The sequence below is a fragment of the Gouania willdenowi genome, chromosome 1, assembly GCF_900634775.1.
Source record: "Gouania willdenowi chromosome 1, fGouWil2.1, whole genome shotgun sequence".
Classification (NCBI taxonomy): domain Eukaryota; kingdom Metazoa; phylum Chordata; class Actinopteri; order Blenniiformes; family Gobiesocidae; genus Gouania; species Gouania willdenowi.
In genome coordinates, this window is record NC_041044.1 from 15,989,095 (window position 1) to 16,006,917 (window position 17,823).

Genomic DNA, 17,823 nt, shown 5'->3' on the forward strand with positions numbered 1-17,823 from the left:
ACGTTCGAAGCACTGGAGGACATCCTGGGCTTTGTTCAGGGGAGAGTCTGTACAGAACATTTGTGTGGCGGCGAGTTGGACCTCGCCCCTTACGTTCGTCCACTTTTACATGCTGTCCTGATGTGTACAGACTTCAGCCCTGCAGACTGGTCTACGCTCAATAAGCATGTCTGCAATACGGGAACTACCATATCCCATAGTGAGCCATCTCACAAAATATTATGAAATAGAACTTTAGGTTATTTGCAAAGCCCCGGTTCTATGAGTAATATGAGTGAGATGTCCACCAGACAACCCTTCTTGCTCGAACTAGTGAGAAGAGGTGCTTATTTTGAATGGAGGGTGTCTGTCCGCCTCCTCTGTTTATAGGAGGTGGGAGTGTCCCTGGCGGGCGGACACGTTTCACCAGCCAATCAGGATTGGCAGATTGAGTTAACTGATTCTGAGGGCTGCAGATGGAGGGTGCATCCCATATTGAGACATCTTACTCATAGAACTGGGGTTATGCAAATAACCTAAAGTTTGTATTACTCTTAGTTCGATTTGAATACACTCTGACTGTGAATTACATAAGTTTACCCTGCCGTCACTGATTGAAATGCAGCCGCTGCACCACAAAACAAAACAAAGATAAGCAGATTGAAAAGCTGATTATTTGTGCAGACAGAATGTAGAAGTCAAAACAGTTTAAATTAAAGGCTCTGTTTGAGGAAATAGGCAAAACAAAAGAGGTTTCACTTACATTTTGGTCGATTTACATGTTCAAACAAGGTCAGTAAATATAGACAACTATCTACTTAGAGAGGCCATGGTGGCAATATTCTGCATGTTCAAACACACCTGCGGGCTCACACAGATCGATTTACCCCTCAAGTGTTGATCTCCTGATTAGATTGTCTTGATTTTCTCAGATTTCTCATTTTCTTTCCCCCACTTGAATTAAAATCTTGGTAGTTATTTAAAATAAGTTTGTTTAATATTTGTATAGGTTAACACTACACAAACAAAACAAATAGGACCAACATGAAAATCCTCTTCAAAATATATGTTAACAAAAGTTCCCTAAACTCGACACAAACAGAAGTGGGGGGACTGGTGTGATGGCTCTCTGTCGCTGTATTTCATCGCAATAAGAAAACTCAAGTTCCTGAGGAAGCTTAAGGCAGTGCCACCAAACAACCAAATCTAGTGGTGTCCCAATAAAACTTTTCACTTCCAATACAATACCGGAATTGCATTCTTGATTACGTGCCGATCGATACTGATATTGATCCAGTCAGATAGCATAGATCATACATACAAATTAATTATTTTGTAGCATGGAACATTAGAAAAGGCTTGCTCAAAGGATAATACACAGAAAACAATAGTTAGCAACAGTAGGCATGAGAAAAACAAACCCATTTATTATCAACCAATGAGTTACATAATATTCATTTATAAAAAACACTTTTTTCAGGAAGTACAGGAAAATCAAAAATCTGAATTCAGATGACAAGATGACCATGGCAGCTGAGAAGGTGTTATGTTATATTGTGGTATACGCTTGGCCCTGGATGGATTGTCAGGTGAGCTGGTATTAAAAACTTTAGTAGCAGGAATCACGATCTATAGACGAATGGAAATGTAGAAAACCATGTGAAGTCAAGAAGAGCTGTGCCAGTACCAAACAGGATTATATCAACAGCCAAATGAGAATTAATACACTGCAAACACAAACTTTAACTCAACTCATAACAACTTAAAAAATGCACACAAAAAACGCTTAAACGCTTAAAAAAAATTTAAAAAAAAAAAAAAAAAAAAGTTAAAAATATCAGAATACTGTTTCAAAGAGTTTAACATTAGGTAAGAATGTCCTCTGCCTTCTGCTTTGTTCCCTGAATATTGCAGACTGAGCTAGGTTCTGTTAAATGTTTGTTCAGTGTACATAGTATACAGTCAACTGAGCGACAGCTTTTTCAAACGAGTCAAATAAGCGTCATCAACGAAGGGTGATGCAGTGGTTTGTATATCGTGGTTAGACTCGTTTTCCCAGAATGCTGTAAACCTACCACTCATCTGTAGAGCAGATACTTTATTATAAAACCCTCAAACTTTACAGCAAATTAAAGCTGGTTCCAAAGCGAATGCTCAACAACAAACCCACCTCAAACAATGCCTTAAACAAGGCTTACTGAACACACACACTCGACATTAGACACCTATATTAGCATCTAAAGTGCCTCTGTAACTATGAAAGGCACTACTGCAAAATAGAAAATTACAAATTGATTGTTTTGTACATAAATATTTTTCATTACCTATAAGCTTACTTACTTTACTTTATACTTTATTCATCAAACGAGTAACAAATTCCATTGCCATAAAATTGCAAGTGAGAGTGCAACGATGAACTAAATTTATTTTCAAACCAAGGTTGGGGTCAACTACATTTTTCAATTACAATTACATCTTGAATTATCCATGTTCAATTTCAACTCAATTATAATTATAGTGATAGTCATTTTTCAATTACAATTATCATTTCCCCCTGAAAGTCAGTTACAAGTAAACACAATTACCAAACCTGAAAAAAAGAAACCATAAAATGTATCCTCCCTCTTGTGTTAGCTTTCTGTTCCCTCTATTAATAACAGGTCAGTTTGACCAATGTTTTAAATGAGCTGTAAAATACACAAAAAAATATTTTCTGTCATCCAATTTGTTTTTCATTTCTTGGTTATCTTGTTAGGCTTCCTAATCAATTAAAATATTGGTATTAATATTTTTGTGTGGGTGTCTGAGCCTTTTTTCTGTCGAAAATGGTAAAATGATCCTCAAGAGAAGTGACAGGCAATGGGAAAACTTGATCTGAAACATATGTTAACAACTACGTATATGTAAGCTATAGAATAATTTATTTATTTCATTCAGTTGTAGAATACTTTAGATATAAAATGTATGTAACCAATTGGTGAATAATAAAAGGGTCAGTTTTTCTAACACCTACTATTGCTGACTTTTGTTCTCTGAGTATCATCACTTGATCAAGCCTTTTCTAACATTCCACACTACAAAATAAGTCATAAAAAGTATGTATGAGTTGTGCTGATATCGGATCGATATCAGTATTGGCCAATACTCATGGTTGCAATATCTGTATCGGAAGTGAAAAAGTTGTATCGGAACATCCCTAGTTTTAATTAAATTGTAATTGGCAGAAAAATTCTATAAAAACTGTCAAAGTAAATTATCTGAACACAAATACAATTAAATTACGATTACAACAGCAATAGATTTTTTTCAATTGCAACTACAATTCTAATTATGCCATAATTGTAATTAATGACCAATAACGCAATTTCAATTATAGTTGACCCCAACCCTTGATTAAACGCGACCACTGTGATCCACCGGTCCAGTGTTGAATCAAACACTGGAGGGCTCCAGCAGGGGTCATCTACTGCTGTAGAGTGTGGTGGTGGGACAATATCCAGACAAAGTCACTATTACTGTTACAGAGGCTAATGCTAAATTAGAGCTAGAAAGTGCTGAGCAATTAATGTGAAGGAGAATCTAGGACTGGGAGAGGTGGGTGATGTGGCTTCTTGGGACTCGCTTATCATTTACCCACGAGGAAGACAAAGTGCTTGGTATGTTCTTTCCCCTAGTAATGTGGATAAACTGCTGTGCCTCAGCAGCTGAATATAAAAGAGCAATAGTTTGCGCCTGGACAGATTTCAATGTTTAAATTTATTCTGCAGTTCTCTCATATGGATACTGACATTTTCTAAATCTATAAGTTCAATTCTTTGTACACTTTAATTTAATGGCCAATCTTGTTTTGTTGTTTTTAAGCAAATTTTTTTTGTAATCATAGACTGACCTTTAACAAAGCCCAAACCTTTGAAGTGTGCATGTTTGACAGTTTACTTTTTTCAGAGTTTTTCTTGTAAAACAAAAGCAATTAATACACATTTCACCTAAAAAACAGAACTGTTTCAGTAGTTTTCTGTGCAATACCTTGATGACTCAGTTTATCCTTTACAAATTCACAAGGTGCGATTAAAAACATTTAATTACAGTCAGATTTGCAATGAATAGGTTAAAAAAAATTCATTGATTCACACCACTACTACGAGGTTGTTTTGGTTGGGTTTTTTTTTTCTTTAGCAGGAAACTACGATAAAAGGACTTCCCCTTTGTGCAATTGTTGCAGTGAGGTGTGCGTACTTGTCCAAGTCAAGGAAAAAACTTCGGGCAGGGAAATATTCTTTAAAATACCTGCTCGACAGTTATTTTACTGAAGCACTAAGTCAACAACACACGTCAGAACAGGTCCCTTCCACATGTTTGGCATTCCTTTGAACTCAAAGGGCACTGCTGTTCACACAGTCGTTCATGACTCTAATCCTTTACTTTCATGTTACAGAAAACTAAGCAGACCCCATCAACAGATGAAATGAGAAAAAAAGCTGTAACACCACTGTCACTTTTGTCAGTGCTATATAAATGATTAATGAATGAATTTTGCTTATATCTATAGGTTGAAATTTCACCAACACATACTGGAAAAATTGACTTTAAAATCTCTATACTTGATGCAGAAATTGTCTTTAAAAAAACCATGTTTAAAATACTTATGTGACAGATATGATACTGATATAGCAGCCTTGAGTGTTGGTTGGTGCTGCCATCAGCACGGATATTACATATTCTGTAGTGTGGAGAGTTTAAAAAGTCTAAATCATTTTTAACTTTAAACATATGAGTATTCTACAGTTGAATAAAAATAAAATTATTTAGAAGACCCTGAAAAACAACATCAACGATCCAATAAAGACAATATATATCATTTCAGAGGTTCTAGACGCAGGCTGACAATCAGATATTGTCTTTTTTGCCGATATTGGACCAATACCAAAATCGGATCAGGAAACCTTTACAATTTTATATAACTATTATGGAAACATGAGTTCGAGTTTTTTATTGATTGCAAGTGTAAAGAATACAAGTGGCTTTGACCTAGAATTTTTAAATAAATAAACAATACATGCATTAAATAATTTAACCAACTCAAATTAATACATGCTAATGTCACATTTTCAAAGTCTGTCCTCACACTTACAAACCATTTACTCCAATAGAAATCTTGATGCAAGAATGAGCTGAAGGAGAAACCAGGACTAAGTCATTTTGTGGCCCTGGCCCCTAGTCAGTGACACAGATGGTACATTCCGTCCTTTTCCCCCCGAACCATGCAACTGGGACCACTGGCACTTTTTCTCACACCACACAAGTGCTCTCCTCTTAGGATAATTTATGTTCTTCTGACATTCTGGGTTTTAAGAAGGAGGCGTCAGAAATGATACTGCAGGGATAACTCAAAGTCGCTGTGAAGCAGAAATAACAAAGAGTTGAATTGTTCACCCACCAACAGGTAGCTGGGTTTGCCAGTTACAAAAAAGTCGTAATCGTGCAACAACACAGGATTGGTATTATACAATAAAGAAACATTTATATTTCTTAAAACTAGAGCTTTTAAAAGTTAAAATCACCTTTGTTCTGCAAACATATTTCGACTTATTTACACTTGAAAAAATAACTTTAAAAGTGACACTACTTTCAATGCACCTCCATAAAGTTTATTATTTCTTTCCCAAGCATACCAGACTATATCCATTTGGGCTTCATTTCTGTTTCAGTTTACCCATTTCTGTTTCATTGCCTTTCCCTATAATAGCCGTCATTACAAGCAATTGAACTATCCGCTCAAAGATCGGCGTGCTGCAACCCAGACCTGCCCTGAAACCAGCCACGCTATATAACTTGCCAACACATGATATTGTGCAGCTACTCGTTTACAAAAGTGTCTGTGTGCCATTTTGCAGTAGTGACTTTGACCCAGAATCCTCTGTATTGTGAAAAAATATCAAGATTTATATAATATTGCCATTTTGAGAAAAATCACATTGAATCTGAGAACATCAGCTGAGAGGGAAAGCTTTGCTTGGACACTGCAGTTAAGGTGAAGCTACCCACAAGCCCTCTGTGTGGTAAAAACACAAATGTTTAAAAGCCCGTGTGAAACAAAATCTCTGCACCACGCCTGATTTTTCGGGACACGCCTACAACAGCGTGGAGAGCAAGGTATTACTGAGAAATCAGGCGCTGTGATCAAAACGCAGCACAAAACAGCGTTTTAGGTCACCGAAATAGGGGCTTAAATGTTTGTGCACCTTTGCTTTACATACAGATCAGAGTTCGAAGGAGCTTTACACACAACAAGGTTCTTGCAGTAAGACAAAAATGCGCAGGGTTCAAATAAAAAATAGGTTGCTGCACATCAAAATTATTTTTGCCAAATGTGTGGTGCTACCATCATATACTAATGTCCAAAAAATCTAGATGAGCTTTGCTGCAACATAAATCCCTGTCACGCCAAAAAGACAGAAGTGAAACTATGCAGAGAGTATTGAGACATTATGAGAGAAAATGTGACTTCTTCAAATTCCTATACTTCAAGAAATAATATTCATAATGATGTGCTTCATTTCAGATCCACAGCATTTATGATCCCAACCGCTCAAACCACAAAATAAATTAATTTATTTAATTGCAATAAAAAATAATGCATTGCTGTCTTGAAAAGATTGCACATGCTGCCGAAGGTCAACACTACAAGAAGTGCAAAGTAAAAAAAAAAAAAAAAAAAACACAAAACCTCATTAGATCAATCATACATACACTATTTTACTTACTATGACCACAAGAATGGTAGAAAAACAATCAAAATACTGTTTTACATCACTGATTATAAAATTAACCATGATTTGGTTATCCTCTTCTAATTACTGATACACGGTTAACTTACAATGAATAGGACAATAATCCTGATCCGATTTCTATGTATTAAGTGTCTTAAGATCCTAAAACGTCCCTTTGTGGTACACAAGAAAGCAATTCTCTGATCTAAAAGGAGGGAAGTTATAACCCTGACACACACATCCACTCAGAAGTGGCAATATTTGGAACATCAATCAACACAAGAGATGATTCAGAACTGTTGGGAGAATAAAAGAGTGCTAAGGGTAAAACCTCAGAACAACCCAGTTCAGTCACTAGCTAGAGGTCAAACTCTTTGCACTCCAACTCATATCTCCACCAGGCAGCATGTGCAGTTTCCTGTGTGGGATTTTCTCTATATATCTAAGAAGGCTGCTCCTGCTACCTGTGCTAGGCCCCGTATATCACACAGGCCTATGACACTGTGCACACTAAGTGTTAACTTTCCCTACAAACGATGCACTTCCTGTATCAGCGCTGCAGCGGCATACAAACCCCACAGCCTGCAGAAACAGGGAGTGTAGTTCTTCTCTTTACTGATTTCAAAATAACACTGCTTTGCATAACTCATCTCTAGCCTTGAGACAAAAGGATGAGGTGGAAACTTTGGCTGTCTCATATTCTATAACTAACGTGGCTGTTCACAAGACTGGAGCCAAATGAGCAGAGGTGGTTGCCTGAGATAAATTGGTAGAAAAGAAGAAGTGACACAGGAGCAGAAGCTACCACGTGTGCTACAGTCAGGCAACACAAATGTTTGTGGAGCACCACTTTGTTGTTGCAGGAGCCTAGTGTTTCTGTATCCATTTTGTGTAGAGGCCTGTGTCTAGACACTCACTCACCCAACAACACCACCACCGCCAGGAAGATTGGCCACCCACCCACGGACACACATCACCACCTGCCTACGCACAAACCCACCATTTTGCAGCTCCTATCGGATGCCAGGCCTGATGTCAGGAGGAGAAAATCAACTCAAGAACTCACTTAACTTCCTGGTCTGTCTCCCTCCCACCTTTCCGCCACCAAAAGCAGACTTCTCGGCTTTCACCACTCAGCCAGCTCTTCTTTTCTTACAATCTCGCGCCGTCTCTTCTCTCTGAGAGGTCGAGCTCTCATTTATCACTGCTTTCAAGCACTTGCTTTGAGTTTTGACACCTGCCTTTAAAACACCAGCTTATCTTCAACAAAAGAGCCAACAGGTCAGTCTGAGAGTGTACCACCCTCACACCACAAACACACACACACTAACGCGATAGACACCTATAGATGATGACAACCATCCACAGCTCTATGTGGGTAAGGTGTTATTCAGTGAACCGCTGCTTACCTTGGCACTGGAATCCCTGCTTTCCAAAGCCCCTGTGGAGAAAAAGGATGAGGGTGTGAACATTTAGGAAAGAAGTGAAATCTACTCAAGAATAGATTTTGGACTTGTAAACTACAGGTGGAATTTTAATACTGTAGAACAGCCATGATAGAATGTATTTTATTGAGATGTTACATTGTTGACCCATCAACAATAGGTGAACAACAAGTATTATTCAACACTTGTTGAATAATAATTCAACAAGTGTTGGACTGTTCATCCAGGAAAATAGGTGATCTGAGTTGAGACTGTTGTTAGACATGTTAGTTTTACCTTTCTGATGTGTTTGGACAATAGTAACCCTGCAGAAAGGTTACTATTGTAGTGTGTGCCAAGTCATTTCTCTATATAAACGTTTATATAAATGCTTCTAAATAAGAACAGAGTGTTTTTTTCAGGGTGCCAACTCGGAATATCCCAATACAACTTTTTCACTTTTGATACGATAATGCAGCCAGGCGTACTAGCCGATATCGATACGGTATTAGCCGATATTGATACGATATCAGCGTGAATCCCACATACTTATGTGGAGTGTTATTAATGCAATTTATTTTTTCAAATCGGCTTATTACTGCTACCATTATAATGATTTATGTTACCTATTCTTAAATGTTGCTATGAGCGTCAGACTTTATAATGCCACGGATGGACACATTGTGTGACTTCCAAGTAAACGCTAAAAAGTATTTGAACAGGATGAAAAGCACACAATGATTGAAATATAGGTGACAAATGAGTCTCCATGGTGTGTTATAAGGTGCTGATTTATATGGACACCAAGGACAGGTCACACTCCACCACAGAGTAGTAGGATAGAACCAGAATACTTGGAGACAACACACACACACGGGAAAGGTGTAGTACACTCTGGCCAAAGGGGCAGCAGGCACAGTCTTCCCACCATGGAAATGGCCTGACACCCATCACACAGAGCCAGAGCTGTCACCAGTGAAACTCCTAGTCTCAGTGGTGATAATTGTAACAGCCAAGCAGAACTGATCACTGCGGCAACAACTCTGCTTTGAAACATGAACTGAAAATCCTTCCTAGCAGCTAAAGTTGGCCATCACCAGCTCAGCACAGCTCTGCAGGCATCAGGAGAGCAGCAGATGCACAACTAAAACTGACAATTATGGTGCACGTGCCCTATAGCTTTATTTACCTTAATAATGTATGTAAGAGGGAGGTCTGATTTATCAACTACTGAATTGATCTGATTAGCAATAAATAAACCATGTATATATGCACCCACTGGGAAAGGGGATCATTGGGTTCATTTGATACAGATTGGAAGTGGGTTTTTGACATGATTTTATTTATGGCAGTGTTTAATCAGATGCTTTATTGACTGTAAGCTTAGCTATTAGTCATCCAGTAAAACACACACACGATGACTAGATGACAGGCATTACCTCTAACAAGGAGTAGCTTGAGGTTCAGTTTCTTGCTCAAGGACACTTCAACAAACGGGACAGTGGGGGAAATTGAACTAGCATGATCTTGACTGAAAATCAACCCAGTTCTACACCTGATCCACGGCCGCAATAATGACGCAGACATGAACACACACACACAGACAGAGAGAGAGAGAGAGAGTTGGTGCTGCAGCAGGGCCCTGCATCTCTAGCAGCATTCCTCCACCAGACACACACAGTTCTTTAAGATGGGTGAGTAGGAGGAAGGGGGGGCGACGTTAGAAGGACGCAGAGCGGCTACATACACCCCGACAGGCCGGTCGGTGGTGTCGCAATGTGGGGGGGCTGGCTGGGTATAGAGGGACTCATGGCGTACCGCGGTGTTACTTTATGACAGTAAATTAAAGACTGCACTAGTGTCGATGTGTAGGTGGAAGAGACGCAGCAGCAAGTGAATCACCTGTGCCCCCTCTATCTCTATCTATCTCTCCTTCACACACACACACACACACACACACACACACACACACACACACACACACACACACACACACACACACACACACACACACACACACACACACACACACACACACACACACACACACACACACACACACTGACCAGATGAAGTCCGTGCAGTGGCTGCAGAAGGTAGGCTGCTTGAAGAAGCGCGCGATGAACTTGTGGTTCTTCACCTCGTGCACGTTCTTCTGACGGAGGGCTCCCTGGCGGGCGATGCCACGCGAGCTCTCCGGTACCTCTCCGTCGCTGCCGGGGTCAGCCATCTTAACGAGGAAGCGGCGGCGACGACGGTCCAAGAGAGACACACGACTACAAGACGACTAAACGACTATTAGAGGGAGAGACGAGACGGAGGCGGCGTGAGCGCGGCAGTGCAGGTGCCTCCCCCTCCTCTCCCCTCCTCCCACCTCCTCCTCTCCGCCCCGCTGTCCGCCTCTGTTGTGTCGCTGGAGCTGCCGGTATGTCAGCGCGCGCTTCCGCTCCACCTTAAAAACTGATTTTTTTTTTTTTTCTTCCTTCTTTTTCTTCCAGAGGGTGTGCAGCATGGGGACCCCCCTCCCCCTCTCTGCCAACGCTCCCACTTCTGTTAGTGTGTGTGTGTGTGTGTGCGTGTGTGTGTGTGCGTGTGTGTGCGTGTGTGTGTGTGTGTGTGTGTGTTGCACGCCTCTGAAGAAAGCTGCATACTCTCATACAGTGTGTGACAGTAATCACTGACACGCCCACCTGGGCTTGGACCTCCACTACTGCCTGGCTCTCACTAAATTCCTTATGTGTAAAAATCGCAGCTCAAATATTTCAATCAAAATATTTGCTTTTTAAACTGTATTAAATTTTTGTTTATTTATTTATTTATTTATTTATTTTGGAGGGTTTCACAATCCCAAGAGAATACAATTATACAATATAGATCAGTGGTTCTCAACTGGTGGGTCGGGACCCAAAAGTGGATCACGGACCTGTATTGTACGGTGTCCCAACACAACACAAAATGCCCCGAGAGCTCACAATACACACAAAACATATCAATATACCAACATTCTATTTGTACGCAGCGCCCCTATTTGGCCAGTTTAGGTCTCGTGACTAACACTAACCCGAACCCTAACAATTGTTGCGATACTGGGTTATATAACCTAACCCTAACCCTAAGACGCTATGTATTTATATAGTTTGATAACCGTACCATTAGCACCGGGGGTTGTCCGTACGGCAATCGTACAAATAGACACTTTTAAACAAAAAGCTCACAACACGAAAGTTCACAACACAAAAGCAGCCTGGTAAAAATCCATGATTTTCACTTTCATGTTGTGTTTTGAACACAAGTGTTGTGTTGTGGCGTTCGTCGTCCTGTGTTGTGTTGTGAGTTTTTAGGATCACTGTAGTATTGGATGTGTCGCAGACAGCTGATAAAAAAGGAATACTTAATGTGTCTCATGTTGGACTTGTCTTTTGACAGGCATGTTGCACAGGAAAATATATAAACTAATGTTTTGGGTTTTTTTTTTAAAAAAAAGATGATGCATGTGTTCTCATCAGCTGTTTTAAAGAAAAAATAAATTTGGCTGGTTGAGTTTTAAAAAAGTGGGTCATAATTTAATGATCTTGGAAAAATGTAAGTCCCACAGTGAGACCAGTCAGGAACTTGTGATCTAGATCATGATGCAAGTTTACAAGTGTTTTAATGGGTTGGGTTTTTTTGTCAAGGGAAACTATCATCTTTTTAAAAAAACAACAACAACAGTAGTCCTTAATACACTAAAGTGTGCAACAAGGGATGATTCAGTGCTGGCCTCCACCTGTCAGTGGATCACCAACTTCCTGTCTGACAGGAAGCAGCAAGTAAGCTGGGAAGCATCACATCTAGCACCCGGTCACTCAGCACTGGCGCCCCTCAGGGGTGCGTTCTCTCCTCACTTCTATTCTCCCTCTACACCAATAACTGCACCTCAGGGGACCCCTCTGTGAATCTCCTGAAGCTTGCAGACGACACCACCATCATCGGTCTCATCAGGGATGGGGACGAGTCTGCCTTCAGACGGGAGGTGGAACAGCTGGCTCTCTGGTGCAGTCAGAACCATCTGGAACTGAACCCGCTCAAGACTGTGGAGATGACAGTGGACTTCAGGAGAAATCCCCCCCACTCTCCCCCCTTACCATTCTGAATAGCAAAGCTACCGTGGACTCCTTCAGGTTCCTGAGATCCACAATCTCACAGGACCTGAAGTGGACCTCCCACGTAGACACAACCAGGAAAAAGGCACAGCAGAGGATGCACTTCCTGCGTCAGCTGAAGAAGTTCAACCTGCCCCAGGAGCTGCTTATCATGTTCTACACCTCCATCATTCAGTCTGTTCTGTGCACCTCCATCACTGTCTGGTTTGGATCTACAACCAAACTAGACAGACACAGACTACAAAGGATAATCAGGACTGCAGAAAAGATCATTGGTGTTGATCTGCCCTCCATCCAAGACTTATACATGTCCAGGGTCAGGAAATGGGCAGGTAGCATCACTGCAGATCCCTCACACCCTGCACACAATCTGTTTAAACTCCTCCCCTCCGGCAGACACTAAAGACCACTGTATGCAAAAACTACCCACCATAAAAACAGTTTCTTCCCCCAGGATGTCACTCTGATCAACTCTAAACAATCATAGAGTGTCAGACCTGTTTCTGTTACTGTGAAATAACCATGGAACTAAACATAACAACCCTGGATCAACCTGTCACTGTGAATGTTCATGGACATAATATTTTCATTTAAATGTTCACCTGCACTACTCATCAATGCACTACTGCACTATTATCTTATTATTATTGTATTTTTATTTTATTTCGTTATTTTCATTATTATTATTATTATTACTATTATTATTATTATCTTGTTATTTTATTTAGTTTGCACATATTAGTCTAACTACTCTTATACTTATATATTTATGTTTATACTTTTTTTTAATTTATTTTTCTTTATTCTAGTTGATTGTTATTATTTAATGTTACACTATCTGAGAGAGCACAGGTCACCAAGACAAATTCCTCGCGTGTATTCATACACTCTTGGTCAATAAAGTTGATTCTGTTTCTGATTCTGATTCATTCAAATCCCTACAGTTCTCAGATTGCTGTGTGATGTTTTCCCTGCTCTTCATGATGAGCATTCTCTGATATATAGCTATAGTTATGCAACGTGTTGAAGTTTCTCATTATTGTTTACTTTTTTTGTTACTTATACTCATTATAGATGTGTACTTCCTTATCTCCATTATACAGCATATGCCATTTTTCTTCTATAAAGTAGAAGCATAACTTTTAAATTTTTTTATTGCCTATGCATGAGTGCATATATAGGGCCTGTACTACAAAGCTCGATAAGGATATGCAAGATATCTCTCCGTTAGCGGGCTTCACCTAACCAAACATTCACAGAGCAGCTGTACTACAAAACTGGATACCAACACGTTCTTTTAAGACGGGTGATTTCAGCCTGGCTACGTGTGTGCTCGAGTGAAATGAGTGGAGATTGCAGCGTCACACTAATCACAAACACGGAGAAACTGTGTATAGCAATTTACATCACAATTGAGGAATAATTCCACAAAAATATGAATAATTGAAATCCACAATTCATGCCAAAAGCGACACTGTTGCTGCAGAAAAAGCAGGAAGAAAGGAAGGCAGACAGGAAGCTGCTCACACTTTTAATGCGTAAACACGTGAGATTATACACAATTAATCCATGGGATGATAAACGGACAGCGCTCTGATCAGTTTCACTTTATTACAGAGCACAGACATGTTTCTGTTCAGGTTGTCGTTTCTGGTGAGACAGCGTCACTATAGCGTTTTTTTTATGAATGAATCAAGGATTAAATGAGTTGATCCATCCGCGCATACAGAGAGTGTCCGACAAAGGCTTCATCGGCTGACTGTAGATCAGTCCATCAGATGTAAATCTATATCTTTCCTAAAGGATGTCATTGGTAAATGAAAGGATTGCATTTATTCAATAATAACATTTCTTTCCTAAACGCAGCTGTGAAATCAGTTCACATACCAGGATCTTCTGACAATGGTCAGATCATTTTCCAAGAAAACTGATGGTCAGGAGACGGGACTTTCGTACGCACTCAGATCTTATTACAGAAAAAACCTACTCCCAACTGGGGGTGTTGAAAAAAATCAAGACGGCGATATATCGCGATGTTACATCACGCAATTCTCAGATCAATTCAAAATGCATCCATATCAATTTTTGTTTCATTTTTTTTTTTTTTTAACCAGGAAAGTCTTTTCCACTGCATGAGACATTGCAACTGCACAAAGAAGTGCTGAAACCTGGGCAAGTTGACCAGCTTGTGTTTTTTCAATAAAATCTAAAAAGAAAGTAATAACTTTCTGCATTTATTTGTTGTTCTAGGCATGTACCTCAGTTAAGTTGCACTAAAGCCACAGGCAGATTGTATGATATTTTTTAATTTTAGGTTGTTGGCACATGGCATGTTAAAGCCTATGTTTTGAGTGTAAAATATGCCAATGAAATATATTTCATACATAATGTTTTCATGAAGGTGTACACATTTACAGATCAGTTGTTTCTTTAGTCATATTTATTTAAAAAAATTGCAATAATTGCCTTATACTTTAATATCAGGATGTAACGTATCATATAGTATCGTGACCTATGTATCAGGATGCAAATTGTATCGCCAGATGCCAGGCAATACACACCCCTACCCTTGACCAGTCTGGGTAACAACAGTGATTTAGCTCAGTAAGAAGTTATAGCCAGGGTCGTTGTATAGGACACACCGAATAAATCACGGAAGTTAGCGCGATAAGATAAAATTCAGCTTCGAAGTACAGGCGCATAGAGTTAAATACACTCACAAATGTAACTCATTGGGGTTGATTTGGACATGGCTTACATTTCTGTAAAGCAGGGACCATTTTTTGCATCATTAATTCACAAAATCTTTGCAACCAAACCGAAAGGTTCCCAGGCCTTTTTTGCTGTGGATTCGACTGTGCACTCTGACCATATACAATATCTGATAAATCATCTGGATGCTGCAAATATTACTTAGGCTCAAATGCACTGTAAATAAGTCTGAAATCCTCATCTGGTCAGCAGTCTTGATAGAAACGGATTCTGTTGCATTCCCTTCAGTGAAACCCTCCTCGGTGTTAATATACTAGCACATACACAGGAAGTACAAGAAGCTCTGGAACTTTCAGGCTGCTTAATACCAGCAAGTTGTTGGTTTCATTTTTAGCAACTGAGAGTGACATCTGCTTTAAGTTGAAGGGCCGTCACCAAACTGCCACTTTTGGTCTCCGGCGGCACATGAAAAGTGCGATATGTACATCCTTTTGTTTTGCAATATTGTTTCGACTAAGGTACTTTCCAGTGCTTAAAATAATCAATATTCAGAATATCTCTGGTTTCCTACAATCCTACACCCACAGCGCTGGGTGTAGGACTGAGCGCTATCGCAGGTCATTCATCCCCACCGCTGCACGACTGTACAATAAAACAGTCTGAGGCATTGTACTGTCTGTAAATATGTATATATATATATACAGTATATATCCTTGCCCTTGCCTATTAATATGTATATAATTGTATCCTGTATTCTCGCCTGTTAATATATATTATGTATCCTTTATTCTTTATCTTTTTTTTCTATTTACATTTCTATTTATGTATAACTTCTTTTATTGTATTGTTTATTTCACTTTATCGTCATTGCACTATTTTTAGCATGTCTTTCTGGTTTTTCTGTGTGTTGCCTACTTTTGTCTTTTTTACTGCACTTTTTATTGAGCTGACATGTCAGTAAATTCCCCCACTGCGGAATGAATAAAGAATCTATCTATCTTCCTCTATCTATTTTTGTTTGTCCCATAATGCAGCAGGCTGCTGATATCTAGGAAAGGTCTATTGCTCAAACCAAGGTGAGACTCTGCAGTCCTGTTCCCCACTGTAATGTTCATCTCCTTATATTTGAACGGAAAATGCTCAAATTCACCTTTTTTTCCTGACTGCAGGTCACTGGAAGCTCGATCAATGGCTCTGATCATCCATTATGGAGGAGCAACACTGCCATAATTAAAAATAAATGAATAATACCTACAGATGCCATGAATAAATAAGAAATCACTCAATACCTGAATATATATGCCATAAATAAATGAATAAATAACTGAATACCTGAATATATACCATAAACACTTAAAAAAAAAAATAATTTATGAACACACTTCAGCACGCACAATGAACTGTTATGCAGATAACGGTTGGCTGCCCACACTGGCTGAACTTTTCTGTTGATCGTCAATCTGACGGTAAACCCCAAACACTATATAATTCCAGCAAGTTCCTTTTGTCTTCTTTTGTGACATAATATGTTAAGGTTTAATTTATTCAGACAACTTTTTTCAGGAAATGTACTTTGATCTCCTGACATATTTTGACTGTCAACTGTCAGTCTTCCTCAGAGGCATCTACTTATCGCTTTGATGTGTCCTTACGAGTTCTAGTGTGTGAACTTGTGGACTACACAGTATGTCACTAGTAAAAACTCAAAGCTGTACTAGTACTACTAGTCACACAAAACTGTTTACTATTTGCTTTACTCGTAAGGTTTACTCGCACACTGTGCCAAAAAACTTTACGAGTACAAAGCAGAGGTGGAAGTAACTGATTACAAGTACTCCCGTTACTGTACTTGAGTTGCTTTTATGGGCACTTGTGCTTTTTTGAGCATATTCATAAATCAGTCATTTTACTTATACTTATGTACGTTTTAAAAGAAGTAAAGTAATTAGTCACATTTCTACACCCAACCATTAAGGAGTAAATTATATTTTTAAACATTAGGGATGTAACGATTAATCATAAGACAGTTAAAAATCAATTCATAGGTATCAAGGTTCACGTCGATGCTCTGAAAATTGAATCGCAGTACTTTTTTAAGCAGCAGAGGGCGCTATATATGCTTCTCGTCTAAAAGTGTAGGCAGCGGGCGGAATCTGCTACTACTTTCTTTCTTGCCGCCTTCTACTCATAAACATGTTCATAAATGATTCTTTACCTCTTTAGCACCGTAAGAATATCTGTAATATTACGTGAATAGCTAGCATAGCTTCTCTTCTTTGCTGCAAGGATATCTGCATGCCAACCGACCACTGGGTTACCAGCGCCCTCTGCTGGTCCAAACAAATATCTGACGTGAAAACATTGCAGACTGTTTTTTTTTTTTTTTTAAAGTCCAATTGTTAAGGCACAAAAACATTTTCAGTTGCACTTTTAAAAAGAAAAGGAGCTATTATGTAGTTTTGCATGATTTACTATAGAACCAGAATTTAAATTAATAGGCTTCTTCTTCATTTGTATTATTCCTTTATTTATTTCATTCAAGATTTATTTTTAGTTAAATTGCATTGTTTTGAATAGTTTATCAAGGGATTCTTTTGACAATTAAATATAAAAGGATAATAGTGCAGTATTTTCTATTTTTTTTCCCCCCAAAAAAATAAATGAATATTTGTCTACAATCCCATTTTGTAAAATAAATCGTGAAAGAATCGTATCGTGAACCCAGTACCGTGAATCGAATCGTAACGGGAGTTGAGTGAATCGTTAAATCTCTAGTAAACATAAATGGTATACAAA

General features: G+C 39.0%; 1 protein-coding gene across 5 annotated transcripts in view; it reads right to left on the reverse strand.

The window, feature by feature from the left end:
• LOC114470730 (protein kinase C beta type) overlaps positions 1 to 10,613 on the reverse strand; it is a 61,572-nt gene extending 50,959 nt beyond the window's left edge. For 2 of the 5 annotated variants that reach the window (XR_003674908.1, XM_028459075.1), the window contains exons 1-2: positions 10,240 to 10,611; positions 8,159 to 8,190 (exon numbers count right to left, since the gene is read on the reverse strand). Coding sequence is in view for 3 of the 5 variants with exons in the window: in XM_028459075.1 (XP_028314876.1) it covers positions 8,159 to 8,190; positions 10,240 to 10,403 (196 nt within the window). In the remaining 2 variants the exon portion in view is untranslated. Of the gene's footprint in view, positions 1 to 8,158; positions 8,191 to 10,239 lie in introns of all 5 variants that reach the window. The other 3 variants (XM_028459082.1, XM_028459069.1, XM_028459093.1) reach the window with 3 other exon arrangements.
• Between the last annotated feature and the right edge of the window lie 7,210 nt (positions 10,614 to 17,823).